General features: G+C 33.5%; 6 protein-coding genes across 6 annotated transcripts in view; 1 reads left to right on the forward strand and 5 right to left on the reverse strand.

Annotated features, from left to right (window-relative positions):
• Positions 1-22,213, forward strand: part of spri (Src homology 2 domain-containing protein sprint) — a 225,163-nt gene that overhangs the window by 12,931 nt on the left and 190,019 nt on the right. The window lies entirely within an intron of this gene.
• LOC105663672 (uncharacterized) lies at positions 691-3,937 on the reverse strand. The gene is made up of 5 exons (XM_012294265.2): positions 3,627-3,937; positions 2,405-2,531; positions 1,236-1,348; positions 1,057-1,171; positions 691-883 (listed from the first exon to the last, which is right to left on the reverse strand). The coding sequence occupies exons 1-5, from the start codon at positions 3,666-3,668 to the stop codon at positions 801-803; spliced, it is 480 nt and encodes a 159-aa protein (XP_012149655.1). The 5' UTR covers positions 3,669-3,937; the 3' UTR covers positions 691-800.
• Positions 4,486-6,144, reverse strand: Obp7 (odorant binding protein 7). Its single transcript, XM_076539664.1, has 5 exons — positions 6,039-6,144; positions 5,584-5,680; positions 5,220-5,326; positions 5,052-5,160; positions 4,486-4,663 (listed from the first exon to the last, which is right to left on the reverse strand). The coding sequence occupies exons 1-5, from the start codon at positions 6,072-6,074 to the stop codon at positions 4,590-4,592; spliced, it is 423 nt and encodes a 140-aa protein (XP_076395779.1). The 5' UTR covers positions 6,075-6,144; the 3' UTR covers positions 4,486-4,589.
• LOC100882759 (general odorant-binding protein 28a-like) lies at positions 9,391-11,588 on the reverse strand. Its single transcript, XM_003700025.2, has 5 exons — positions 11,430-11,588; positions 10,823-10,925; positions 10,092-10,183; positions 9,908-10,028; positions 9,391-9,566 (listed from the first exon to the last, which is right to left on the reverse strand). Exons 1-5 carry the CDS (start codon positions 11,469-11,471, stop codon positions 9,493-9,495), a joined length of 432 nt encoding a protein of 143 aa, XP_003700073.1. The 5' UTR covers positions 11,472-11,588; the 3' UTR covers positions 9,391-9,492.
• On the reverse strand, positions 13,424-15,175 carry LOC100881775 (general odorant-binding protein 19d-like). Its single transcript, XM_003700016.2, has 5 exons — positions 15,021-15,175; positions 14,084-14,177; positions 13,905-13,996; positions 13,699-13,816; positions 13,424-13,612 (listed from the first exon to the last, which is right to left on the reverse strand). Exons 1-5 carry the CDS (start codon positions 15,060-15,062, stop codon positions 13,542-13,544), a joined length of 417 nt encoding a protein of 138 aa, XP_003700064.1. The 5' UTR covers positions 15,063-15,175; the 3' UTR covers positions 13,424-13,541.
• On the reverse strand, positions 16,822-19,516 carry LOC100881885 (uncharacterized). Its single transcript, XM_003700017.3, has 5 exons — positions 19,359-19,516; positions 17,740-17,824; positions 17,588-17,682; positions 17,153-17,270; positions 16,822-17,042 (listed from the first exon to the last, which is right to left on the reverse strand). Exons 1-5 carry the CDS (start codon positions 19,398-19,400, stop codon positions 16,969-16,971), a joined length of 414 nt encoding a protein of 137 aa, XP_003700065.1. The 5' UTR covers positions 19,401-19,516; the 3' UTR covers positions 16,822-16,968.

A 22,213-nucleotide genomic window follows, 5' to 3' on the forward strand; every position in this document is an offset into this window, starting at 1 on the left:
GAATTTGTGAATTGTTCGAGTTAATGTATTTACTGATTTCTTTTGACGCTTCTTGGAATATGTTAAATTAGAGATGTGGGGATGCAGGGATGTAGAAATTTGGGTGTCTGGGGAATTTAGAGATTTTGGGATTTTGGGGTTTAGGGATTTAGGGATTTAGGGATTTAGGGATTTAGGGATTTAGGGATTTAGGGATTTAGGGATTTAGGGATTTAGGGATTTAGGGATTTAGGGATTTAGAGATTTAGAGATTTTGGGATTTAGGGATTTAGGGATTTAGGGATTTAGGGATTTAGGGATTTAGGGATTTAGGGATTTAGGGATTTAGGGATCTAGGGATTCGGGGATCTAGGGATTCGGGGATCTAGGGATTCGGGGATCTAAGGATTCGGGGATCTAGGGATTCGAGGATCTAGGAATTCTGCGAGCTAGGAATTTTGGGATCTAGGGATTTTGGGATCTTAGAGACTTTTGGATCTTGGAGTGTTTAGACCTAGAGAGTTTGGGATTTAGAAAATTTTGGATCTTGGAATGTTTCGATCCAGATATTTTGGAATCTAGGAACTTTTGGCATCTAGGGATCTAGGGATTTGGGAATTAAGGGATCTAGGAACCCAGAAATCCAGAAATCCAGAAATCCCGAAATCCAGAAATCCAGAAATCTAGGAATCCAGAAATTCAGAAATGCAATTTTTATATCATCCACCAAAGAGTTTTTATTACAAATACCTAACAGTGTCATCTTTTCAAAAATTTGTTCTTCTCATTGCATTTAATAAAATTATCTTGATAGACTCTATTTACATTCCTATATATTTTGTGTTAGCTACCATACACTCGAGGAAGATGCAACCTACATCACACGCGTCGGTAAGAAGTTTCACTGAAACAGACAGAGATAACGTTCATCTTATGCAATGAAATCGTTTAATTATCGAGTTAAATCATAAAGGAGAACAGTTCGAAAGTAAATGATAAATTTTTGAAATCTTGCACATTGATTTGTTTAGTTGTTAACTAATTTTGTTATAATTTGAAATAAATTGTTGTACAAACCTCTGTCGTGGCACCAATGGAAAATTGGAACGAGTACAGCCAGCGCAGATTCCGGCATTCCCGATTCAGTTATTAGATTATTAACGAACGGCATGTTGATCGTACCATTGACCATCTGAAAACAATACAAATAAATCAGTATGAGCAATCAATAAATATAGATTTTTCAATGAACTTACCGATCCTTGAATATGAGCACAGCAAACCATAGCACAAGTCATTCTTCTTGTACTCGCCTTAGTACAGTCATAAGTGGCTTCGTTTACATCTTGTTCCAATTGCGCCAAATCGTCTGAAAAAAGAAACATGGTTTCACAAGTTAATTAAATGGATTACATTAAAAAATTTTTACTGTAATTTTGATTTTTGGATTTTTGGCAAGCATTCATGTTTTTAAATTTTTAAATTTCCGAATTCCCCAATTTCCAAATCCCCTAATTCCCAGATCCCCCAATTCCCAGATCCAACAATTTCCAGGTCCTCCAATTCCCAAATCCCCCAATTCCCAAATCTCCCAATTCCCAAATCCCCCAATTCCCAAATTCCCCAGTTCCTAACTCCCCCAATTCCCAAATTCCCCAATTCCTAACTCCCTAATTCCCAAATCCCCCAATTCCCAAATTCCCCAATTCCCAAATCCCCCAATTCCCAAATTCCCCAATTCCCAAATCTCCCAATTCCCAAATCCCCCAATTTCCAAATTCCCCAGTTCCTAACTCCCCCAATTCCCAAATTCCCCAATTCCTAACTCCCCTAATTCCCAAATTCCCCAATTCCCAAATCTCCCAATTCCCAAATCTCCCAATTCCCAAATCTCCCAATTCCCAAATCTCCCAATTCCCAAATCTCCCAATTCCCAAATCCCCCAATTCCCAAATTCCCCAGTTCCCAAATTCCCCAGTTCCTAACTCCCCCAATTCCCAAATTCCCCAATTCCTAACTCCCCCAATTCCCAAATTCCCCAATTCCTAACTCCCCCAATTCCCAAATCCCCCGATTCCCAAATCCTCTAATTCCCAAATCCCCCAATTCCCAAATTCCCCAATTCCCAAATCCCCCAATTAATAAATTTAATTAATTAATAAATATTGTTAAGTTAAACTAAATTAGATTAAGCTAAATTAAATTTCATTGAGTTGAAATAAGGTTAGGTTAGTCAAAGTTAGATGAGGTTAGGTAATTTTTAATCAGATCATTTTTAGTTATGTTATTTTATAATAGATATTTATATTGGTTAAGTCAGTTGTTAGATAAGTTAAAGTTAAATAAATTTCGTTATGTATTATTAGGTCAGATTTAGTCAGGTTAGGTTAGGTTCTTACGTTAATAGAGAATATAGTAAATCTACCTATTGATGCGCCCGTCTTATTCACACACTTCTCAGTGTCTAGCAAACTGATACGAAAAGCCTTTGATAAAAACATTATCATTCCCACTCTTGGTTCGAATCCTTGCTGGTCTGCTTGAACAGTCATCTGGAACAGAATAAGAGCATCTTAAAGTACATCTTAGGGAAGGTAACATATTTAGGATATTTCAAACTTTATATATTTAAGACGTTTTTAGAGATATATTTGGTTTTGTGGATTTTTGACCAGCATACATGTTTCTAAATTTTCAAATTTCCGAATTCCCAAATTCCCAAATTCCCAATTTTCCAATTTTCCAATTTTCCAAATTCCCAAATTGCCAAATTCTCAAATTCCCAAATCCCCTAATTCCCAAATCCCCCAATTTCCAAATGCCCCAATTTCCAAATCCCCCAATTCCCAAATCCCCCAATTCCCAAATTCTCAAATTCCCAAATTCCCAAATTCCCATATTTCCAAATTCCCAAATCCCCAGTTTCCAAATCTCCCAATTCCCACATCCCCCAATTCCCAGATCTTCCAATTCCCAGATCCCCCAATTCCCAAATCTCCCAATTCCCAAATCCCCCGATTCCCAAATCCCCTAATTCCTAAATCCCCCAATTTCCAAATCCCCCAATTCCCAAATCCCCCAATTCCCAAATCTCCCAATTCCCAAATCTCCCAATTCCCAAATCTTCCAATTCCCAAATCCCCCAATTCCCAGATCCCCCAATTCCCAGATTCTCCAATTCCCAAATCCCCCAATTTCCAAATCCCCCAATTCCCAGATCCCCTAATTCCTAAATCCCCCAATTCCCAAATCCCCTAATTCCTAAATTCCCCAATTCCCAAACCCCCCAATTCCCAAATCCTCCAATTCCCAAATTCCTCAATTCCCAAATCCCCTAATTCCCAATTCCCTCAATTCCCAAATCCCCAAATCCCCAAACCCCCAAATTCCCAAATCCCCAAATTCCCAAACCTAAATCCCTAAATCTCCATATCCCCAAAACCAAAACGCATTCCCTCAATTTGCGCAGTACCTTATTATCTAAAACCACACATCATAGTTATGACACAGATCAAGTCATTCTGCACACAATTATTTCCGATAAACTCCGTTAATCTTCCTTTCCAAAAAATGCATAGCATGATGCAAACTTTATTTAACAATTCTGCATTCTTGCAGTAAATTCCACTAAATGTATAGGTACTTACAAATGCTACGGCCACTAGCACCAATAACGTTGTAGTCTTCATGGTTCTTAATTCACAGGCTACAAATATAATATAATTTACTGATCTTGAAATGCACTCGACTTATTCCGTGGACGAAATTTGTTTAACTAAGATCGCATGTTTGGCCTGCTTTATTTATATCGAACTGAATCGCGGTTGAAGGTTAAAGATACAAGATAAGGTCACATCCGCGGATGCAGCGTTACTCATAAATAATAACTAATAGAAAAATTGGAAGTATTTGAATGGGTGACGCATCCGTTTTTCGGTGTATTAGATAACTGTTGTTATGTTATTATTAATTGTTATATAATGACTTTTTTGTGTTATCTTCTTATTTAATTGCGGAAATTAAATTTGTTTTCTAATTGGAATTATTGAGTCAGTTATTATTGTAGATTGTAAGTGTTCCTTTTGAGATCCTTGCAAAGGATCTTTTACCTTGAGATACTTGAAGGTAAAAGATAAAGTGATCTGATACTTGAAGGCAAAAGATAAAGATACTTGAAGTAATCTGATACTTGAAGGTAAAAGATAAGGCTACTTAAAGTAATTTGATACTTGAAGGTAGAAGATAAAAATGCTTGAAGTAATCTGATACTTGAAGGTAAAAGATAAAGATACTTGAAGTAATTTGATATTTAAAGGTAAAAGATAAAAATGTTTGAAGTAATTTGATACTTAAAGGCAAAAGATAAAGATGCTTGAAGTAATCTGACACTTAAAGATAAAAGATAAAAATACTTAAAGTAATCCTGGGTTTGTACATCCTTTGGAACATAAAAATAAATACTCTCCCACAAAGATATATATTTAATGTAATAAAAAAACCTAAAGCTTTTAGTATAGAAAAGTTATTATTTCAAAAGAAACAGGTTACAGTCTTCCACATTTTGCAATTGTATTCACAAAAAAAGAATTCTGTAACATTCTTTAACAAAATCATTGTCGAAGTTTTCGCATCACACAGGAAGTAAAAACGAGTCCAATCTTGCACTTGTCATCTTCTTCTTCGGCTGCAACAATTTAATTAATTGTCAACAAACATATTTTTACCTTTTCACGGATTTTCCGAAGTCTATTTACATCCATGTTTGTTTCCATTATTAAGTAAACATGTTTGCGAATATTAATAGTTTTCGTTTAATTAAATGAATTCCGTGAAGTCTAAGAATTCGAACAGTTTTGTTCGGTTCTGAGTAATTTTGATTATATAAGTTCCGTTAACGAGATACTTTGTTTATTGTTTTGACAAATTTCTTAAAATACAACAGAAGTATCAAAGAAGATCTTTCGACATGTTAAACAAAATTTTCTTAATGCAAGTTTGATTATTTCTTCACGAAAATGCAACAGGGAAGTCAAACTTTAAAAGAAATTAATAATAAAACTTGAATAATTTACCTTCGTTAATGCACTCATTTAATTTTTGTTTAATCGCCGCTGTAATATTGAACTTATTGCGTTTAGCCAATGCGATCAACCTGTCTAGCTGGATCTCGTTATTTTGTATCTGAAATAATTTTATAATAATTAAATATTCTTAAATTTCACATAAGATATTCTACTTACGATATTCGATTTTTCGAAGACACATGTAACGAAACAACCAAAATTGGAGGAATATTCTCTCGATGTTTGGTCTTCATTGAACATATTTTCCAAATTCTCTACGTCCTCTGCAGAGATTAAAAAAAACACACACACAAATAAAATTGGTAGAAAATAGCAACCTAAGGATTTGTGTAAAATAATTATTTAGTAGAATTTATCGAATTTTTCTGTTAACGATAACAATTATTATTAAATCTAATGTCCTATTATTTGTTATAATAATATTTATGTTAGTTACTGTAAATAATTATTTAAAACTAATCCATGAGCGTTGAAGTGAGATCCATTAATTTTACATGATTGCATTGTTATTTTGCAGTACCTGCAGATAAATTGTTATTTCGCAAACATTCCGCTAATTCGTTCAATGGCACGTCCATTACTCTCGAAATTAGTTCTACCTCGAGCGCTCGAGTCACCTGCAATGGACATTCAATTAATTACTTTCCAATATCGTACAATTAAAAAGCGTCTGAAAGTGTAATCGTTTCGAATTAGCTGGGAACTTTTTCTATAAATAATTAACAAGCTCTTCCAATTTTCTCCAGCGAAACCCGAATGCACGCCCTAGTAATTTTTCCAACAACAAGATTCCATTAGTCTCCGTCGAAGATCCTCCATTTTCTCATTAAGCTTAACTTTCGTTCAAATCAAAAACTTGGAGGATATTCAGAAACTTAATTATTGTTACTATATTACTTTATTATAATTGTTACTATAAAATATTAGTTAGTAAACTATTCGAATAAAATATTTAATAGACACAGAAACACTCACGCTGATAAGAAGACAAAGAACCACGAACTTCATCATTCGTCACTGAAAAATTAAACGAGGAACGTGCTTTCTCAGAATATTTTGGAAACTGCACCAAATTGTAGCGCAGCTCATTTTATATTTGTGTGATGGTCTCGAACTTACCAACAATTGACAAACCTTTAAAAATTTTCCTGTATATTGTTGCTTGCAGCACGTGGTACCAAAATCAAATTAGTCAGCGAAATGTTAAATAAGTTTCTGATTGTGTCATGTAATCATACGTTTCGAAATTGGACATTGCTTTTTTTGACCATCAATCATTCTATATTAAGAACACTGTCGAAATGTTTACAGCATCATTTTTGTAATACCTCAAGCTTTATTTTCGTGTAACATGAGCGCCATTTTGTGATACTTTTGTGTCATGAAATTTTGGTTGAATTTATATTTCGTAGGAAAGTTGTTTGTTGCAATTGAATGGCAACCATTTTGTGTTGGGAATATTGAGGATATGTTTATGCGATCATTTTTGTGGTACTTCAAGCTTTATATTGATGTAGCATAAGCGCCATTTTGTGAAACTTTTATGTCATGAAATTTTATTCGAAACTATGCTTCATAAAAATTAAGAATTCGTGTTTTTTAGAAATGTCGTTGGTTGCAATCAACCGGCAGCTATTTTGTGTTACGAATATCCATGAGATCCTCACACCATCATTTTCCTGATACTTCAAGCTTTATATTCATGTATCACAAGTGCCATTTTGTGATACTTTTATGTCATGAAATTTTATTCGAATCTATGCTTCATAAAAATTAAGAATTCGTGTTTTTTAAAAATGTCGTTGGTTGCGATCAACCGGCAGCCATTTTGTGTTACGAATATCCATGAGTCCCTCACACCATCATTTTCCTGATACTTCAAGCTTTATATTCATGTATCATAAGTGCCATTTCGTGATACTTTTATGTCATGAAATTTTATTCGAATCTATGCTTCATAAAAATTAAAAATTCATGTTTTCTAAAAATGTCGTTCGTTGCAATCAACCGGCAGCCATTTTGTGTAACGAATATGTATGAGTCCCTCACATCATCATTTTCCTCATACTTTAAGCTTTGCATTCACATACCATAAGCACCATTTTGCAATACTTTTCTGTCACGAAATTCATTAATCAAGTTCCCAGTAATTTGAAACAAACGCAAAGTTAATTTAAAAGATTCGAACACTTTTCAGTCGTACATATACTAGGTGGTCATAAAGCAGCGGTTTCCCCGTTGAAATGCACGCAGCGTCCGCGTCTCGAGTGTAGTTTAATTATTCATAACGCGTTAACGTCCCTTTGTTTATTCATAAGCCGACGGTGTCTGCGTGATGCCCTGGAATCGCACGCTGCTTAATCTCATTCTTATTAATGAAACTGTACGGTCCGCTCTCAGAAATACTGAACCTTAAAAGGATCATCAACGAACTACATAAATTTTACGAGACATTAAATGTGCATCGTACCAGGATCATCGTATCTTATGTGTCATCATATAAATATATCAAAAAATGATACATTGATGCTTAAAACTTGGGAAAATAATTATGTGAGCATCTACATTAATATTTATTGTGTAACAGTTAAATTATAGTAGTGAAACATGTACTTCAATTTCAAATTTTAGTGCGTTCGCGCTTTTTTTATGGCGGTTTGTAATGGGAGAGTTACAGGAATATTAATCATGTTAATAAATGATTGATTTGATAAAAGTAACGACGTAGACATCTCTTTTAATATTATTTACTCGGAATATCTATTAGATATACAATATTGGATGCAACACGTGAGACAATTTTGAATCTGAACACTTTCGCGCCTTTTCTGTGGCGGGAAGTTTAAAAGGAGTACTAATAAACCAATGATCAATTTAACAAAAATCGCATATTTTTACTAGCCTTCCTCTTGTAACAATTTATCATACAACAGCACAACAACAATTTACAATATAATAACAATTTCTAAAAAATTTCAAATACGACTACTTTCCCGCCCTTTCCACGGCGCAATATTTAAACGCACCAAACAAATTCCCAAAGAACGACAATTATTTTAACGCCAAAAATTCCTGCGACATCTCCAAAGCAAATATTCGTAAATTCCCGTAATGACCCAATAATTTATCGAATTAAGAAGAACGCGGAAGAGGTATGTTCACTCAGCGGCAGAGTTCATCAGCGTGGCATGCAGCACTTGTCGTCCTGTGAGGCAGAAAATTGTCTGCACGAGTTGCAGCACATTTTCAGAGCATTCAGCTCGCGGCAGAACGTCGAGGCGGGTATCGCGTTAACGTAAGCGGCTCACGTTGCGAGGCGGTATAATGTAGCCGGTAATGGTCGAAGTTGCCTCGCATACACCATGGGATAAAGTTATGGCCGTCCCCTACGACGAACAGACGCGTTGAGACACTTTTGCAAATGGTCGGCTTTGCGACCGATTACACTCGGTAGTTGCATTTCCGAAGAAATCGCTTTGACGACCCGTGGAATTCTTAAACGGACACTCATGAAAAAGATCGCATTCGTGTTCATCGATGCGTGCAGTATTATCATGCGTGGCGATATAATGCGAGGCGTTGCAGGGTAGATTTATGGTTGATGAAATTGATGGGTGTAGATCGGGGAGCTACAATGTGGGGAAATTGTAATATTGCGCGAGGCGATGTAACGCGTGGAATTGCGATGGGTAGAACTGCAATGAGAACTGGTAGGACTGCAACGAAAACTAAGAAGACTACAACGAATAAAATGGGAAAAGTTATGAATAACGAATAGTACAACGCATTGAATTCACAACCCGTGAAATGATAACGAGGAGTTACATCGTGTAAGATCACGGTGCGTGGAATTTAGGGAGCGTGGAGTTAACAGTGCGTGGAATTACAAGATGTGAAATCGTGATGTGGGGAATTTAGAGCGCGTGGAATTAGAAAGAGTGGAATTCACAATGCATGGAATTACAAGATGTGAAATCGCGATGTGGGGAATTTAGAGCGCGTGGAATTAGGAAGAGTGGAATTCACAACGCATGGAATTCACAATGCATGGAATTCACAACGCATGGAATTAACAATGCATGGAATTCACAATGCATGGAACTCACAACGCATGGAATTCACAACGCATGGAATTCACAACGCATGGAATTCATAATGCATGGAATTCACAACGCATAGAATTCACAATGCATGGAATTCACAACGCATGGAATTCACAATGCATGGAATTCACAACGTATGGAATTCACAATGCATGGAATTCACAACGCATGGAATTCACAATGCATGGAATCAAAAATTGTCATAAAGCAGCAAATCGGAAACATACACTTTTACATTATTTTATTGAATACTACTCGGCTCACAAGTATAAAACTGTCATTAAATTTGCAGCCTTTGAAGTGCAACTTTTAATAACTTAACTTATTTAATTGAAAAGCTTCTTTATGTAACAATCGGTGTACTTGTTGGCGGCGATGCATTCATCAGACTCTCCAGTAGCTATAAAAAAAATATATCTCGTAAGTATTGTAACAAATTATCTCAATAACTTTATATAATTGTGAATTAAACTTTCATTTCATTGTTTGTGATTTGAACTTTTTCCTTAGATTCTCTTATCAACGCAAAAATCATTTGCTACTTTTCACAAAACCGTATATAGTAAAATTTCAAAGTGCTCTCTGAGAGCCCCCAGCGCAGGGAAGTACCGAGACTCGATCGTATACAGTCAATATGAATTTTGTAAAATAACTCAATACCAATTTTTTATGATAGTATCACCAATGTATCAGTGTACACTACGTGTAAACGCACTCTGTAAATTAGTTTTAATTACTTACCATCACCAAGGCAGTCGTCCGCAATTTTCTTGACAGACTGAATTTCAGCATCGTTACCGGCGTGTATTACATCTATCATCTTGTACACGGGTTCCAGGTGATACTCATTGCTTCCCGTCAGCTGCAATTAACAAATGACTCATTGATACGTCAAGAAATTTTTTGTGTTACACCTTGTACGTACCATTCCTACTCTTCGCATCACGCATGCCTTCATGCAGCCTAATTTCTGTAAGTCCACTGTTTGTGAGGCTGCTTGTATGTTGTTGGCCTCGTCTGAAATTTAATTAGAAACGTGAGATTCTTTTACGAAATGCAAACTTGGGAGAAGTATTCAATTTGAGTACTATTTTTGCATACTTGTATATTTAAATAATATTCATATGTGGATATGTGCACATGTGTAGTAACATATGTGTAATACATAATAGTGATACATTATATGAAACATGTAATAGTGATACATTATATGTAACACATAGTAGTAGCACATTATATGTAACACATGATAGTAGTACATTATATGTAACACATAATAGTGATACATTATGTGTAACACATAGTAGTAGCACATTATATGTAACACATGATAGTAGTACATTATATGTAACACATAATAGTGATACATTATGTGTAACACATAGTAGTAGCACATTATATGTAACACATGATAGTAGCACATTATATGTAACACATAATAGTGATACATTATTTGTAACACAAAATAGTAGTACATTATATGTAACACATCGTAGTAGCACATTATATGTAACACATAATAGTGATACATTATGTGTAACACATAGTAGTGGCACATTATATGTAACATATGATAGTAGCACATTATATGTAAAATAATAGTAACACATTTATTAATTAATGAAGAATTAATGCTTCGTAATGTGGAAGTTATACCTTCAGTAAGATGGAACTCTTGGGCACATGGTTGCACATCGGGCATCAAATACTCCATGTACTTCGCCATGATGGCGTCTTGATCCATACCACGAACAACCGTCTGAAAATAATATTCCACTTTTGCATAAATATGTTGACTAATAAATACTTCAATATTAAACTCGCAATTATTAATTGATAAGTGTAGATATGATAAATATATGGAGAAATAATTCAAATATTATTTGTGAGAAAATCAGTGACAATGGCAGTAAGGAATTCATGAAAAGAAGGGTGTCAGTTTTGAAATTATTTTAAAATCCATAAATTGTGAAGTTGTGTAGGTAAATTTACAAATAGTGTAATTTAGAAATTTGTAAATTAAAAATAGCACTGTATAGAAATTTAGAAATTTACCAATCAGAAATAGTACCCTACAGAAATGTAGAAATACCAGAATTTTTAATAATCCAAAAATATGTCAAAAATGTCGAAGTTCAAAAATTGTAAAATAAAAAATTTGCAAACGACGTCAACTACCCAATAAAAAATCTAACAAGACCGAAATTAAAATACCAAATCACATATTAATCCACCGATCCAAAGAAGCACGTAATGGACCTACCATGGCAGCCAAAAGGCAAGTAGCAGCAACGAGGAACTTCATAATTCTCTTATCCTTATCTCCCAAATCGACAAACAAAACAAAATTCGTCCGGAATGAATTTTTTCATCGACTGTGTCCCATCAAATCTCCCGTTTCTACATTTATACCTTGACTCCGATGGGTGTTCAAAGTTTGACACGCAGGAAACAAGATAATTCCCCGATTTAACCGATTTACGTAAGGCTGCTTCAAGTACCATCGAGTAACGTCTTCATTACCGCTCTGTGTCGGTTTTATCACGAGAAATAATCGTTTTTATGTATTCGTGGAACGAGGGTTGTTACAGGAAAATTATGAGCTGTTTGAAATGTGCTATACTAATTACGGGATAATCGTGGCGATGCTTCGGGAGCTCTGTTATTATCAGGACGATTTGTTTGACTTCTGCATATGATCGGTTTTGTCTGTAATTACTTTAGGTGGCGACTATGAGTTCCAGGAATGCATAGATGCATCATAGTGATATAAAATATACAAATAATAGTATTCTTGTAATATTGTGTTATGCAATGTTAAATTATGGTGTTGGATCAGTTATGGTACTCTGTTTGGGGAGAGCTCTGTAGAGATTATTAAATTTATTTAATTCATAATTTACTGCTAGGCTGAACTTTATAACATTTATGATATTTTATTAACGCAGTTAGGTGAAACTGTTTATAGTATTTTACATGGTATATTACTTAATTTGATGCATTTGAATGTTTACAGGTATTTAATTTTGTAAAAGCAGTTCAATGTGATTAATATGTATTTCGGTGCACCTATTTAATGAACTACATTCAGAAACTTGTCCATGTACAATTTTATAAATGCATTATATATATTTTACCAGATGCAACTATTCAATGAAGTGCATTTAGAACTTGCATACACAGGGTGCCTCACAACAGTAGGTCCCTGAAATGGAGGGTAGCTGACGTTATCCTGAATAAAATTTCCCTTTGCAAAAATGGCATATGAAGCTTCGTTTTTGAATTATTAAGGAAAAACACCGGACCAATCAGAGCGCGAGGATTGCGCATGCGCAGACGCGAGAGCGACAGCTTCGAGCTAGCGGCAGAGCGCGTAGTACTTACGACGCGTTGTATTTACCACGCACTGTATTTACCACGCGTTCTTTACCACGTACTGCACTTACCACGCGTTGTATTTACCACGTGCTGCACTTACCACGCGTTGCTTACCACGTGCTGCACCTACCAAGCGTTATATTTACCGCGCGTTGTATTTACCACGCATTGTATTTACCACGCGTTCTTTACCACGCATTGTATTTACCACGCGTTGTATTTACCACGCATTGAATTTACCACACGTTGCTTACCACGTGCTGCATCTACCACGCGTTGTATTTACCACGCACTGTATTTACCACGCGTTCTTTACCACGTACTGCACTTACCACGCGTTGTATTTACCACGTGCTGCACTTACCACGCGTTGCTTACCACGTGCTGCACCTACCAAGCGTTATATTTACCACGCGTTGTATTTACCACGCATTGTATTTACCACGCGTCCTTTACCACGCATTGTATTTACCACGCGTTGTATTTACCACGCATTGAATTTACCACACGTTGCTTACCACGTGCTGCACCTACCACGCGTTGTATTGACCACGCATTATATTTACCACGCGTTGTATTTACCGCGCATTGAATTTATCACGCGTTGCTTACCACGTGCTGCACCTACCATGCATAGTACTTGCCTCGCCTTGTATTTACCACGCGTTACATTCACCATGCATTGATTTCTTACGCGTTGCACTCACCAAGCGTTGAATATACTATACATTGTATTTACCACGTATATATAATCCAGAAATAAAACTTCAATCCCTATTTTTGCAAAGGGAAATATTATTCAGAATCGCGTCTATCCTCCTACTAATTTTGAGACACCCTGTATAGTTCCTTTCATAAGTACAATTAAAAAATTATTCATCTATTTTTGCACAGTATATTTAACAGATTTCAAACATAATACAGTCAACCAAATAGACACGTATTTCTATAGAAATAATTGTATTTTTGTTTATCTTCTTTAAAGCATACGCAGACCTCATTGATGTTTGTCCAAGAAACATTGAATATAGACGTACGCCTTTTTGCACTCGTCAGCGATGTCGTCAACTAAAACAAAAATGTTTAAATTATCTCTTATATTTACAATTGCACTCTTACGTTTACAATATACATGTGACACTAATGTATATTACCTTTATCAATGCATTCACTTGCACCTTTCTCCAATTTCTTAAGCAATTCCGGATTTTCACCGTGCACAACTCCGAGGAACGTGTTCACGTTGTGTTTATTTATCTTCGAGTGGTGCATCTTAAATAAAATAATGAATAATATTATTCAAATTACTAGTTTGTAATTATTAGTGCATTTGTGAGGTGTTCATAATAGATTTACGTACGAAGGCGCCCATTTTCATGACGCATGCACGAAGACACGTAGCATTCTCCTCTCCTAAGGTCATTTCCTTATCAAATATTTCTCGAGCATTCTCTGTAGTGTTTCAAAAATGTTTTCATGTAGAATTGGAAATATTTTGGAATTTGCGAAGTTGAGAAAAATGTTTGTAAGACAACTTACGGTCTGTGTAGCCATTTTCCTTGGCGCATGCTTGGATCGCTTCTTTCATTAATCCCAGATAGACATCTATGTAATCCTCGGCACGAATCGTCGCCTGGAGTTGTAATACGCATTATTTATGTAATGTGAAGTTTAGGAATTTGGAGATTTGAGGATGTGAGGATCTTGCAATATAGGGATTTAGGGGTTTGGAGATTTGGTGATTTGGGAGCTTGGAGAGCTGGGGAGTTGGACATTTGGTTATTTGGACACTTGGGCATTTGAACACTTTGGAGATTTGGAGATTTGAAGATTTAGAGATTTGGAAATTTGGAGATTTGGAGATTTGGAGATTTGGAGATTTGGAGGTTTGGAGATTTGGAGATTTGGAGATTTGGAGATTTGGAGATTTGAAGATTTGGAGATTTGCAGATTTGGAGATTTGCAGATTTGGAGATTTGGATCTTTGGGAATTTGAATCTTTGCAGGTTTGGATCTTTGGAGATTTGGATCTTTGGAGATTTGGATCTTTGGAGATTTGGATCTTTGGAGATTTAGATCTTTGTAGATTTGTATCTTTGGAGATTTGGATTTTTGGAGATTTGGATCTTTGCAGATTTGGATCTTTACAGATTTGGATCTCTGGAAATTTGTATCTTTACAGATTTTGATCTCTGGAAATTTGTATCTTTGGAAATTTGGATCTCTGGAAATTTGTATCTTTGGAAATATGGATCTTTGGATATTTGGAGATTTGAGAATTTTGGATCTTTGGAATTTAGGAATTTAAGAATTATATTATTCATTAACTTTATAACCTTGATACAATACTTGACAACTACCATACCCAACAAATGAATCACCCTATACCTCCACTACCATACAAATCTCGCCTCAAATTCCAAATTACCAAAAAACAAATATAAATTACTTAATATTTTAAATTGTCACTACTCACAGCAATTAACAGAACACCAAGAACAATGAATCCACCCTTCATCTTGATATAGTTGAATCCGCAAGAGTAGCACAAAGTGAATCAGTTTATCGGTAACTAAATGATCTTCAGAAACGATCGCAATATTTATATCATAGTTCCAAAGACGTGCAAAAAACAAATGACGTGAAAATTAAATTTATGGTAAAACAAGTGCTTATTAACTAGATCGACAGGCATTGCAATCAATACTTGAAATCTTGCGTCTCACTATTTGATATCTTGTTAGCCTTGACTCTGAATGGACATTTTAATTAGAGAAAATTGAGTGATTGATAGGAGGATTGGTCATCAATATTTTTTGCCATTTGCTGTCAGGCATTGATTTATTTAAAAATTGTGATTGAGAATGAATGTAATAATTTTTATTTTTTGTTGGTGGTGATTTGGGAATTTGGGGAGTTTGTGAAATTTGAAGATTTGGGGAATTTGGGAATTTGGGAAATTTGAGGAATTTATAGAATTTACGAATTTGGGGATTTGGGGAATTTGGGGAATTGGAGGAATTTTTGAGAATGGGGGAATTTGGAAATGGGGGAAATTGGAAGTTGGGGAGTTTTGAGAATGGGGGAATTTAGAAATTGGGGAATGTGAGAATTTGGGAGTTTGGGAATTGGGGAATTTAGGAATTTGGAAATTTGGAAATTTGGAAACTTGGAAATTTAGAAATTTGGAAACTTGGAAATTTGGAAATTTGGAAATTTGGAAATTTGGAAATTTGGAAACTTGGAAATTTGGGAACTTGGAAATTTGGAAATTTGGAAACTTGGAAACTTGGTAGTTTGGAAACTTGGAAATTTGGAAATTTGGAAATTTGGAAACTTGGAAACTTGGAAATTTGGAAACTTGGAAACTTGGAAATTTGGAAATTTGGAAATTTGGAAATTTGGGAACTTTGAAATTTGGAAATTTGGAAATTTGGAAACTTGGAAACTTTGTAGTTTGGAAACTTGGAAATTTGGAAACTTGGTAGTTTGGAAACTTGGAATCTTGGAAACTTGGAAATTTGGAAACTTGGAAACTTGGAAATTTGGAAATGTGGAAATAAAGCAGTTTGGAAGTTTGGGAAATTGTAAATTTCTCAATTTTCAATTTGTCACTTTGTCAACTTCTCAATTCCTCAATTTATAACTTTAAAAATTTAAAACTTCTCAAACCTAATGTTCTTAAATTCATCGAATAATTAAAAGGTCCTCGTTAATTAAAAAAAATGATACATATTATTCCAAGTGTTATTTTTCAATAAAACAGAAGCACAAATGAAGAAATTAATTCTCAATCATTTATTGACTGCGCAACAGCCGGCACTCTTGCAGTAATCATTATATCATATCTGTCATAATTTTCTTTTTTATCGGCAGATCTGAGAACTTCGTCAGATAATTGCACTGCACTTAAGAAAAAAAAAACACGTGGAATCTACCGTACAATTGTCATGTTACATGATATTCAAATTACTTGTATTACGTATGTTTCATATACGCAATTCAATTTTATTTTCATACGTTTTTCATCGTTTGCAAATATTTGTGAGCAAATTGCTTTTTAATTGTTCGAAAATATTTATCTTGATGTTGCACATAATAGTTGAATAAAACCTTTTTATTTATAATAAATTTCACTAATAAATTTTGTCAACAAATGTACTTTTCACTGTTTTCAATTGTCGATAAATTTTTGTTATTAATTTAAAATTAATTATTAAACTAGTTACAAAGATTCAGGTCTTCACTATTTTCAACTACCAAAGAAAAACTAGCAATTGTTTGAAGAATATATTTCATTTAATTACTACATTTTATAATTTTTACAATTGCATGTTTGCACAGTTCTAATCGTTGAATTGTGATTTGATTATTTAATTGAAAATTGTTTTAAGGATAATTGGTTCCGGCAGCAAATTATTCGATCAATTTTTTTGCTTCTGCACGATGCAACGCGAAAATTCAAACGCCGCTTCGCATTCGTCAGATATCTCTTTCGCTGAAACAATTTGATCGTGCATTAATTAAAAGAAATGTAATTACAATATTTTATACGTAATGTCAAATAATTTGATAATATATGTAATTTCAATATTAATCGAAACCTACCTTCTTCGACACAAGTTAACATATTCTGCACGCTTTCGGCAACTCTTTCCGCATCACCTTCAAATATTTTCTCAGCCATTTGTTCGTATTTTTCAGCGTTTATGTTGTCTCGATCAATCTGAAAAATATAATTTGTCATCAAAGAGAAAAAAGTCACACAAAAATTGTTCATTCAATTACTATAGAAAAATCATTTACTATCATTTAAGTGAATTAAATTATAGGTCTAAACATAATCTATCATCTGTTTAAGCGCAGACTCTCATTATATTGCCGATTGGTCAGTGACGCTCTCCCTTTATTGCAGAAACTAGAAATACGGTTCTTGAGAGAATAATCTTTCAGAGAGTAATTATAATAACTAGTAATTGTCCCATGTAATTGTCCTCTACGGCAATATATCAAGAGTCACTCCACAACCAAATATCTACTCACAAGTTCGGATCGTTTCATTACACAGAGCTTCAAGCAGCCGAATTTCTTTTTCTCCTCGCCTTCTAACTCGAAGTTGTCGAATTTCGACAGCTCCTCTAAATAAAAATGGATTAATTAAAAATTGAATTAAAAAAATTGCACTCTTGACTCACCAGCCGGAATATCTTGTTCTGCCGCACAGGCCTCGATCTGTTCTCGAAAAGCCTCTGCCACTTTTTGGTTGCCACGGATCATATCCTAAAAATAACGTTAATTATACTCGTATTTAATGTAATCAATTTAATGTAAAATGTTATTTTAATGTATTAATTATTATTTTGTGATTGTACCATGAATAATTAGTGAAATACCGCAACTGAATTAGAGGTACCTGAGCTACCTGAAGTGTTTCATACAATTGTATGTATAATCTCTGCACTCAAGGTACCTAATTTATTTGGAGTACACATGATATGTACCTGACATCTTATATCATAATGTACCTAATGTACCTGATGTGCCTAAGTACCTATGTACCTAAGTACCTAGTCTTACTGTCATTCTCTTGTAACCAAAAGTGTCAGAGGAACTTTTTCAATTACCAAACGTATCATCAACATAGTATTTGGTACATCTCAACGTCTTACTTTATGAGGTACCTGAAGTACCTGAAGTACCTGAAGTACCTGAATGTCTTAAGTTTGAAAGGTACATGCAGTATATTGAAGTATCAGAAGTGACCTAAATATCATAGTGTAGTATGAAGTACTCTACAAAGTACCAGAAGTACCTGAAGTGTCTTAAGTTTGAAAGGTACATGGAGTATATTGAAGTATCTGAAGTGACCTATGCATCATATGGTAGCATGAGGTACTCTATAAGGTATCTGAAGTACCTGAAGTGTCTTAAGTTTGAAAGGTACATTGAGTGTATTGAAGTATCTGAAGTGACCTATGTATCATATGGTAGTAGAGGTACTCTATGAAGTACCAGAAGTACCTGAAGTGTCTTAAGTTTGAAAGGTACATGGAGTATATTGAAGTATCTGAAATGACCTAAGTATCATATGGTAGTATGAAGTACTCTATGAAGTACCAGAAGTACCTGAAGTGTCTTAAGTTTGAAAGGTACATGGAGTATATTGAAGTATGTGAAGTGACCTAACTATTTAAGGTACGTATGAGGTACTGTATAAAGTACCTGAAGTATCTGAAGTATCTGAAGTACCTGAAGTAGTTGAAGTAGTTGAAGTACTTGTAATACCTGAAGTGTCTTAAGTCTGGAAAGTACATGGAGTGTATTGAAGTATCTGAAGTGACCTAATTATTTAAGGTATGTATGAGGTACTGTATGAAGCACCTGAAGTATCTGAAGTACCTGAAGTACCTGAAGTAGTTGAAGTACTTGGAGTACTTGTAGTACCTGAAGTGCCAGAGTACCTGAAGTACCTGAAATACCTGAAGTACCTAAAGTACCTAGAGTACCTGAAGTATCCTCAGTAACAAAGTTATCTAAATTGTCTCGAATTACCTAAACTGATCTAAGTATATAAAATATCCTAACTATACGAGGTACCTGAAGTATCCCACATGCCTTTGACATAGTACCACCATAAAAACCAACAGAGTTGCAAAGAGCTTCAGACTCAGTTGAAACATCATCACTCAAGTGTCACATTGATGAACGAAGTTATCACACTAGTTAATTACTTTCGATAGCGAACTATGTAAAGTGTTTAACAAAGTGAAAGATAAATTTGTGATACAAGATAAAAATTTTCTGTTCTACTCACCGCGACAAGAAGAAGGCAACCGACGAACAAAAGGGACTTCATCTCGATAATCGTTTCGGAACAAAGAAAAATCACGAACTGACTGATGCATTCAATGCTCGCTGAACATATTTATAGAGGACCGATGTGAAGAAGCGTCGAAGGTGTTAGATTCCATTACGAAATAACAGGAAGAGAAATAATTACTCAACCCACGCTACTTTATATAACGAAGCTCTGATTGCGATCTGAAATGGATGGCCAATTTAAGGCATACTTGAATATCCCGTGAAAAATGATTGCTTTTAATTGTTCGATCGCCGAAGAAAAGATACGAACGGTGTCCTTCGTGCGTAGATTTCCGAGAATATCTGCGATTCCATATTTTTGAGCGGATCATTCTGAAAATAAACGTTCACTGGGTTTGCATACAATCCTGGGAATATTTACCTACGGATCTAATAGCTGAAAAATAGAATTGAAATTTTATTATTATTAAATTGATTTCTTGGTAATTGATCGTTTTTTCGCTATTTTATCTTTCAAACTGTTCACATTGTTAGTCGATGTTTGTTGGATACTTTGTTAATTTTTATGGTGATGGCGATGATCGAGTGATTAAATTTTGATTGATATGAGGGGTTGGATTCATCAAGTTGTATGATAGAATTCAGAAATAATTTCATTTAGAAATTTAATTATTGGGAAATAGTATAATTTACAAATTCAAAAATGTTACTTCAGAAATTTAATTATTTGAAAATAACACAATTTGCAATTTTAGAGAAAATTTCATTCAGAAATTTAATTATTTGGAAATAACACAATTTGCAATTTTAGAAAAAATTTCATTCAGAAATTTAATTATTTGAAAATAACACAATTTGCAATTTTAGAAAAAATTTCATTGAAAAAATTTAATTATTTGCAAATAACACAATTTACAATTTTAGAAAAAATTTTATTCAGAAATTTAATTATTTGGAAGTGGTATAATTTACAAATTCAAAAATTTAATTATTTAAAAGTAATACAATTTGCAATTTTAGACAAAATTTCATTCAGAAATTTAATTATTTGCAAATAACACAATTTACAATTTCAGAAAAAATTTCATTCAGAAATTTAATTATTTGGAAATAACACAATTTGCAATTTCAGAAAAAATTTCATTCAGAAATTTAATTATTTGAAAATAACACAATTTGCAATTTTAGAAAAAATTTCATTCAGAAATTTAATTATTTGGAAATAACACAATTTGCAATTTTCGAAAAAATTTCATTGAGAAATTTAACTATTTGGAAATAACACAATTTACAATTTCAGAACAAATTTCATTCAGAAATTTAATTATTTGGAAATAACACAATTTGCAATTTTAGACAAAATTTCATTCAGAAATTTAATTATTTGAAAATAACACAATTTGCAATTTCAGAAAAAATTTCATTCAGAAATTGAACCATCAGCAAATATTATAATTTAGAAATTAAGGAACCACTAAATGGCCCAAATAATTATTAAAAATCACAAAATAGTATAATAAAAAAATTTAATAATGAAAATTGTGAAAAATAAAAATAAGTGAAGTGCTACTTAAAATTATCTATTAAAAAATAGACGAGCAGTCTGCATTAATTAATTGCATATCTAAAAGAATTAATTACATACAATCGCTCCATGAATTAATTGTTCGATAAGTTGCGAACGATATTCAATCAAGATCGATTATAAACCAGTTCGATTAAAATGCAAAACTAGACAGGATTCTCAATAAAGATAAGAGGCGCTGACGAACCAGATATAAATTAATTTCATCGTTTTTTAAATCGTCATGGGATTAAAACTAATCCTTTAAAACCGGTCTCAGATGTTCGATCAAAATATTGAATTGATTCAACTTTCATAAATTTATGTAATCGAACGAGATTCTGCTTCGATAGTCATCGAAAGATTAATTTTGTGAATGTTACTTGATAACAGACATTTTGTAATGATTACACGTTGTATTTTTTTATATTTATCGCGGAAGATTCATTTAATTATTTTAATAATAGTGTTACGTGTGATGAGATAATTTTATTGTTTCAGTATTTTGTATTTTATTTTTATATTTTGTTACAATGTTTTCTTATCTTATTTTCTTCGATCAAATTATTTTTTGATAATAATTAAATAATTTAAATTTAGTATTTTTCGTTTATTTTGTATTTTATTTTTATATTTTGTTATTTTCTTCAATCAAATTATTGTTTGACAATAATTAAAGAACTTAATTTTAATGTTTCTCATTTATTTTTTATTTTATTTTTATATTTTGTTACAATATCTTATCTTGTTATTTTCTTCAATCAAATTATTTTTTGACAACAATTAAATAACTTAATTTTAATGTTTCTCATTTATTTTTTATTTTACCAGTAATCTTTTATTTCCAACATTTTTAAATCTGTTTGTTTTGCTGATCATCGTTGTTAATTACAACGAGATTTCCCTAACAAGCTTAGCGATATTAAACAATGTCGGGAAGAAGTATAATAGCAGTAATAATTCTGGACAACTCAGCGAAAACAAGAATTACGATATTATCTCCGAATAATATTTTTATTACCATTACAATTGACAAATCGAGGATAAATGTTACTCCACAAAAAAAGAAATTGCTAAACAATTAACATCTGCATGAACTTTTATTAAAAGATAACATAAAAATTACGTTGCTTATTCACATAAATACGGTAACTTTTTTATACTTCCATTCAAATTTAGGAACAATCGATCTCGATTTATCGCAACGAATAAATCGATAAACATCGAACAACAGTCAACATTTACTCTAAATAAAAAAGCCTTCAATGTTCAACAATAATCCA

The sequence above is a fragment of the Megachile rotundata genome, chromosome 14 (assembly GCF_050947335.1).
Source record: "Megachile rotundata isolate GNS110a chromosome 14, iyMegRotu1, whole genome shotgun sequence".
NCBI classification, from domain to species: Eukaryota; Metazoa; Arthropoda; class Insecta; order Hymenoptera; family Megachilidae; genus Megachile; species Megachile rotundata.

Coding starts and splice junctions, on each gene's coding strand:
- LOC100881775 (XM_003700016.2), bottom strand. CDS start 15,062: ATGAAGGGTGGATTCATTGTTCTTGGTGTTCTGTTAATTGCT. Junction 13,997..14,083: donor GGAAAATGGCTACACAGACC/GTAAGTTGTCTT, acceptor GAAACACTACAG/AGAATGCTCGAGAAATATTT. Junction 13,817..13,904: donor TCATGAAAATGGGCGCCTTC/GTACGTAAATCT, acceptor ATTTTATTTAAG/ATGCACCACTCGAAGATAAA.
- LOC105663672 (XM_012294265.2), bottom strand. CDS start 3,668: ATGAAGACTACAACGTTATTGGTGCTAGTGGCCGTAGCATTT. Junction 1,349..2,404: donor TAAGACGGGCGCATCAATAG/GTAGATTTACTA, acceptor TTCTTTTTTCAG/ACGATTTGGCGCAATTGGAA. Junction 884..1,056: donor CCATTGGTGCCACGACAGAG/GTTTGTACAACA, acceptor TGTCTGTTTCAG/TGAAACTTCTTACCGACGCG.
- Obp7 (XM_076539664.1), bottom strand. CDS start 6,074: ATGATGAAGTTCGTGGTTCTTTGTCTTCTTATCAGC. Junction 5,681..6,038: donor TTCTTTGTCTTCTTATCAGC/GTGAGTGTTTCT, acceptor TGTCCATTGCAG/GTGACTCGAGCGCTCGAGGT. Junction 4,664..5,051: donor AAATGAGTGCATTAACGAAG/GTAAATTATTCA, acceptor AAATTGTTGCAG/CCGAAGAAGAAGATGACAAG.
- LOC100882759 (XM_003700025.2), bottom strand. CDS start 11,471: ATGAAGTTCCTCGTTGCTGCTACTTGCCTTTTGGCTGCCATG. Junction 10,926..11,429: donor CTTGCCTTTTGGCTGCCATG/GTAGGTCCATTA, acceptor TATTATTTTCAG/ACGGTTGTTCGTGGTATGGA. Junction 9,567..9,907: donor GGACGACTGCCTTGGTGATG/GTAAGTAATTAA, acceptor TTTTTTTTATAG/CTACTGGAGAGTCTGATGAA.
- LOC100881885 (XM_003700017.3), bottom strand. CDS start 19,400: ATGAAGTCCCTTTTGTTCGTCGGTTGCCTTCTTCTTGTCGCG. Junction 17,825..19,358: donor GTTGCCTTCTTCTTGTCGCG/GTGAGTAGAACA, acceptor CGTTATTTTTAG/GATATGATCCGTGGCAACCA. Junction 17,043..17,152: donor GTTAACTTGTGTCGAAGAAG/GTAGGTTTCGAT, acceptor AAATTGTTTCAG/CGAAAGAGATATCTGACGAA.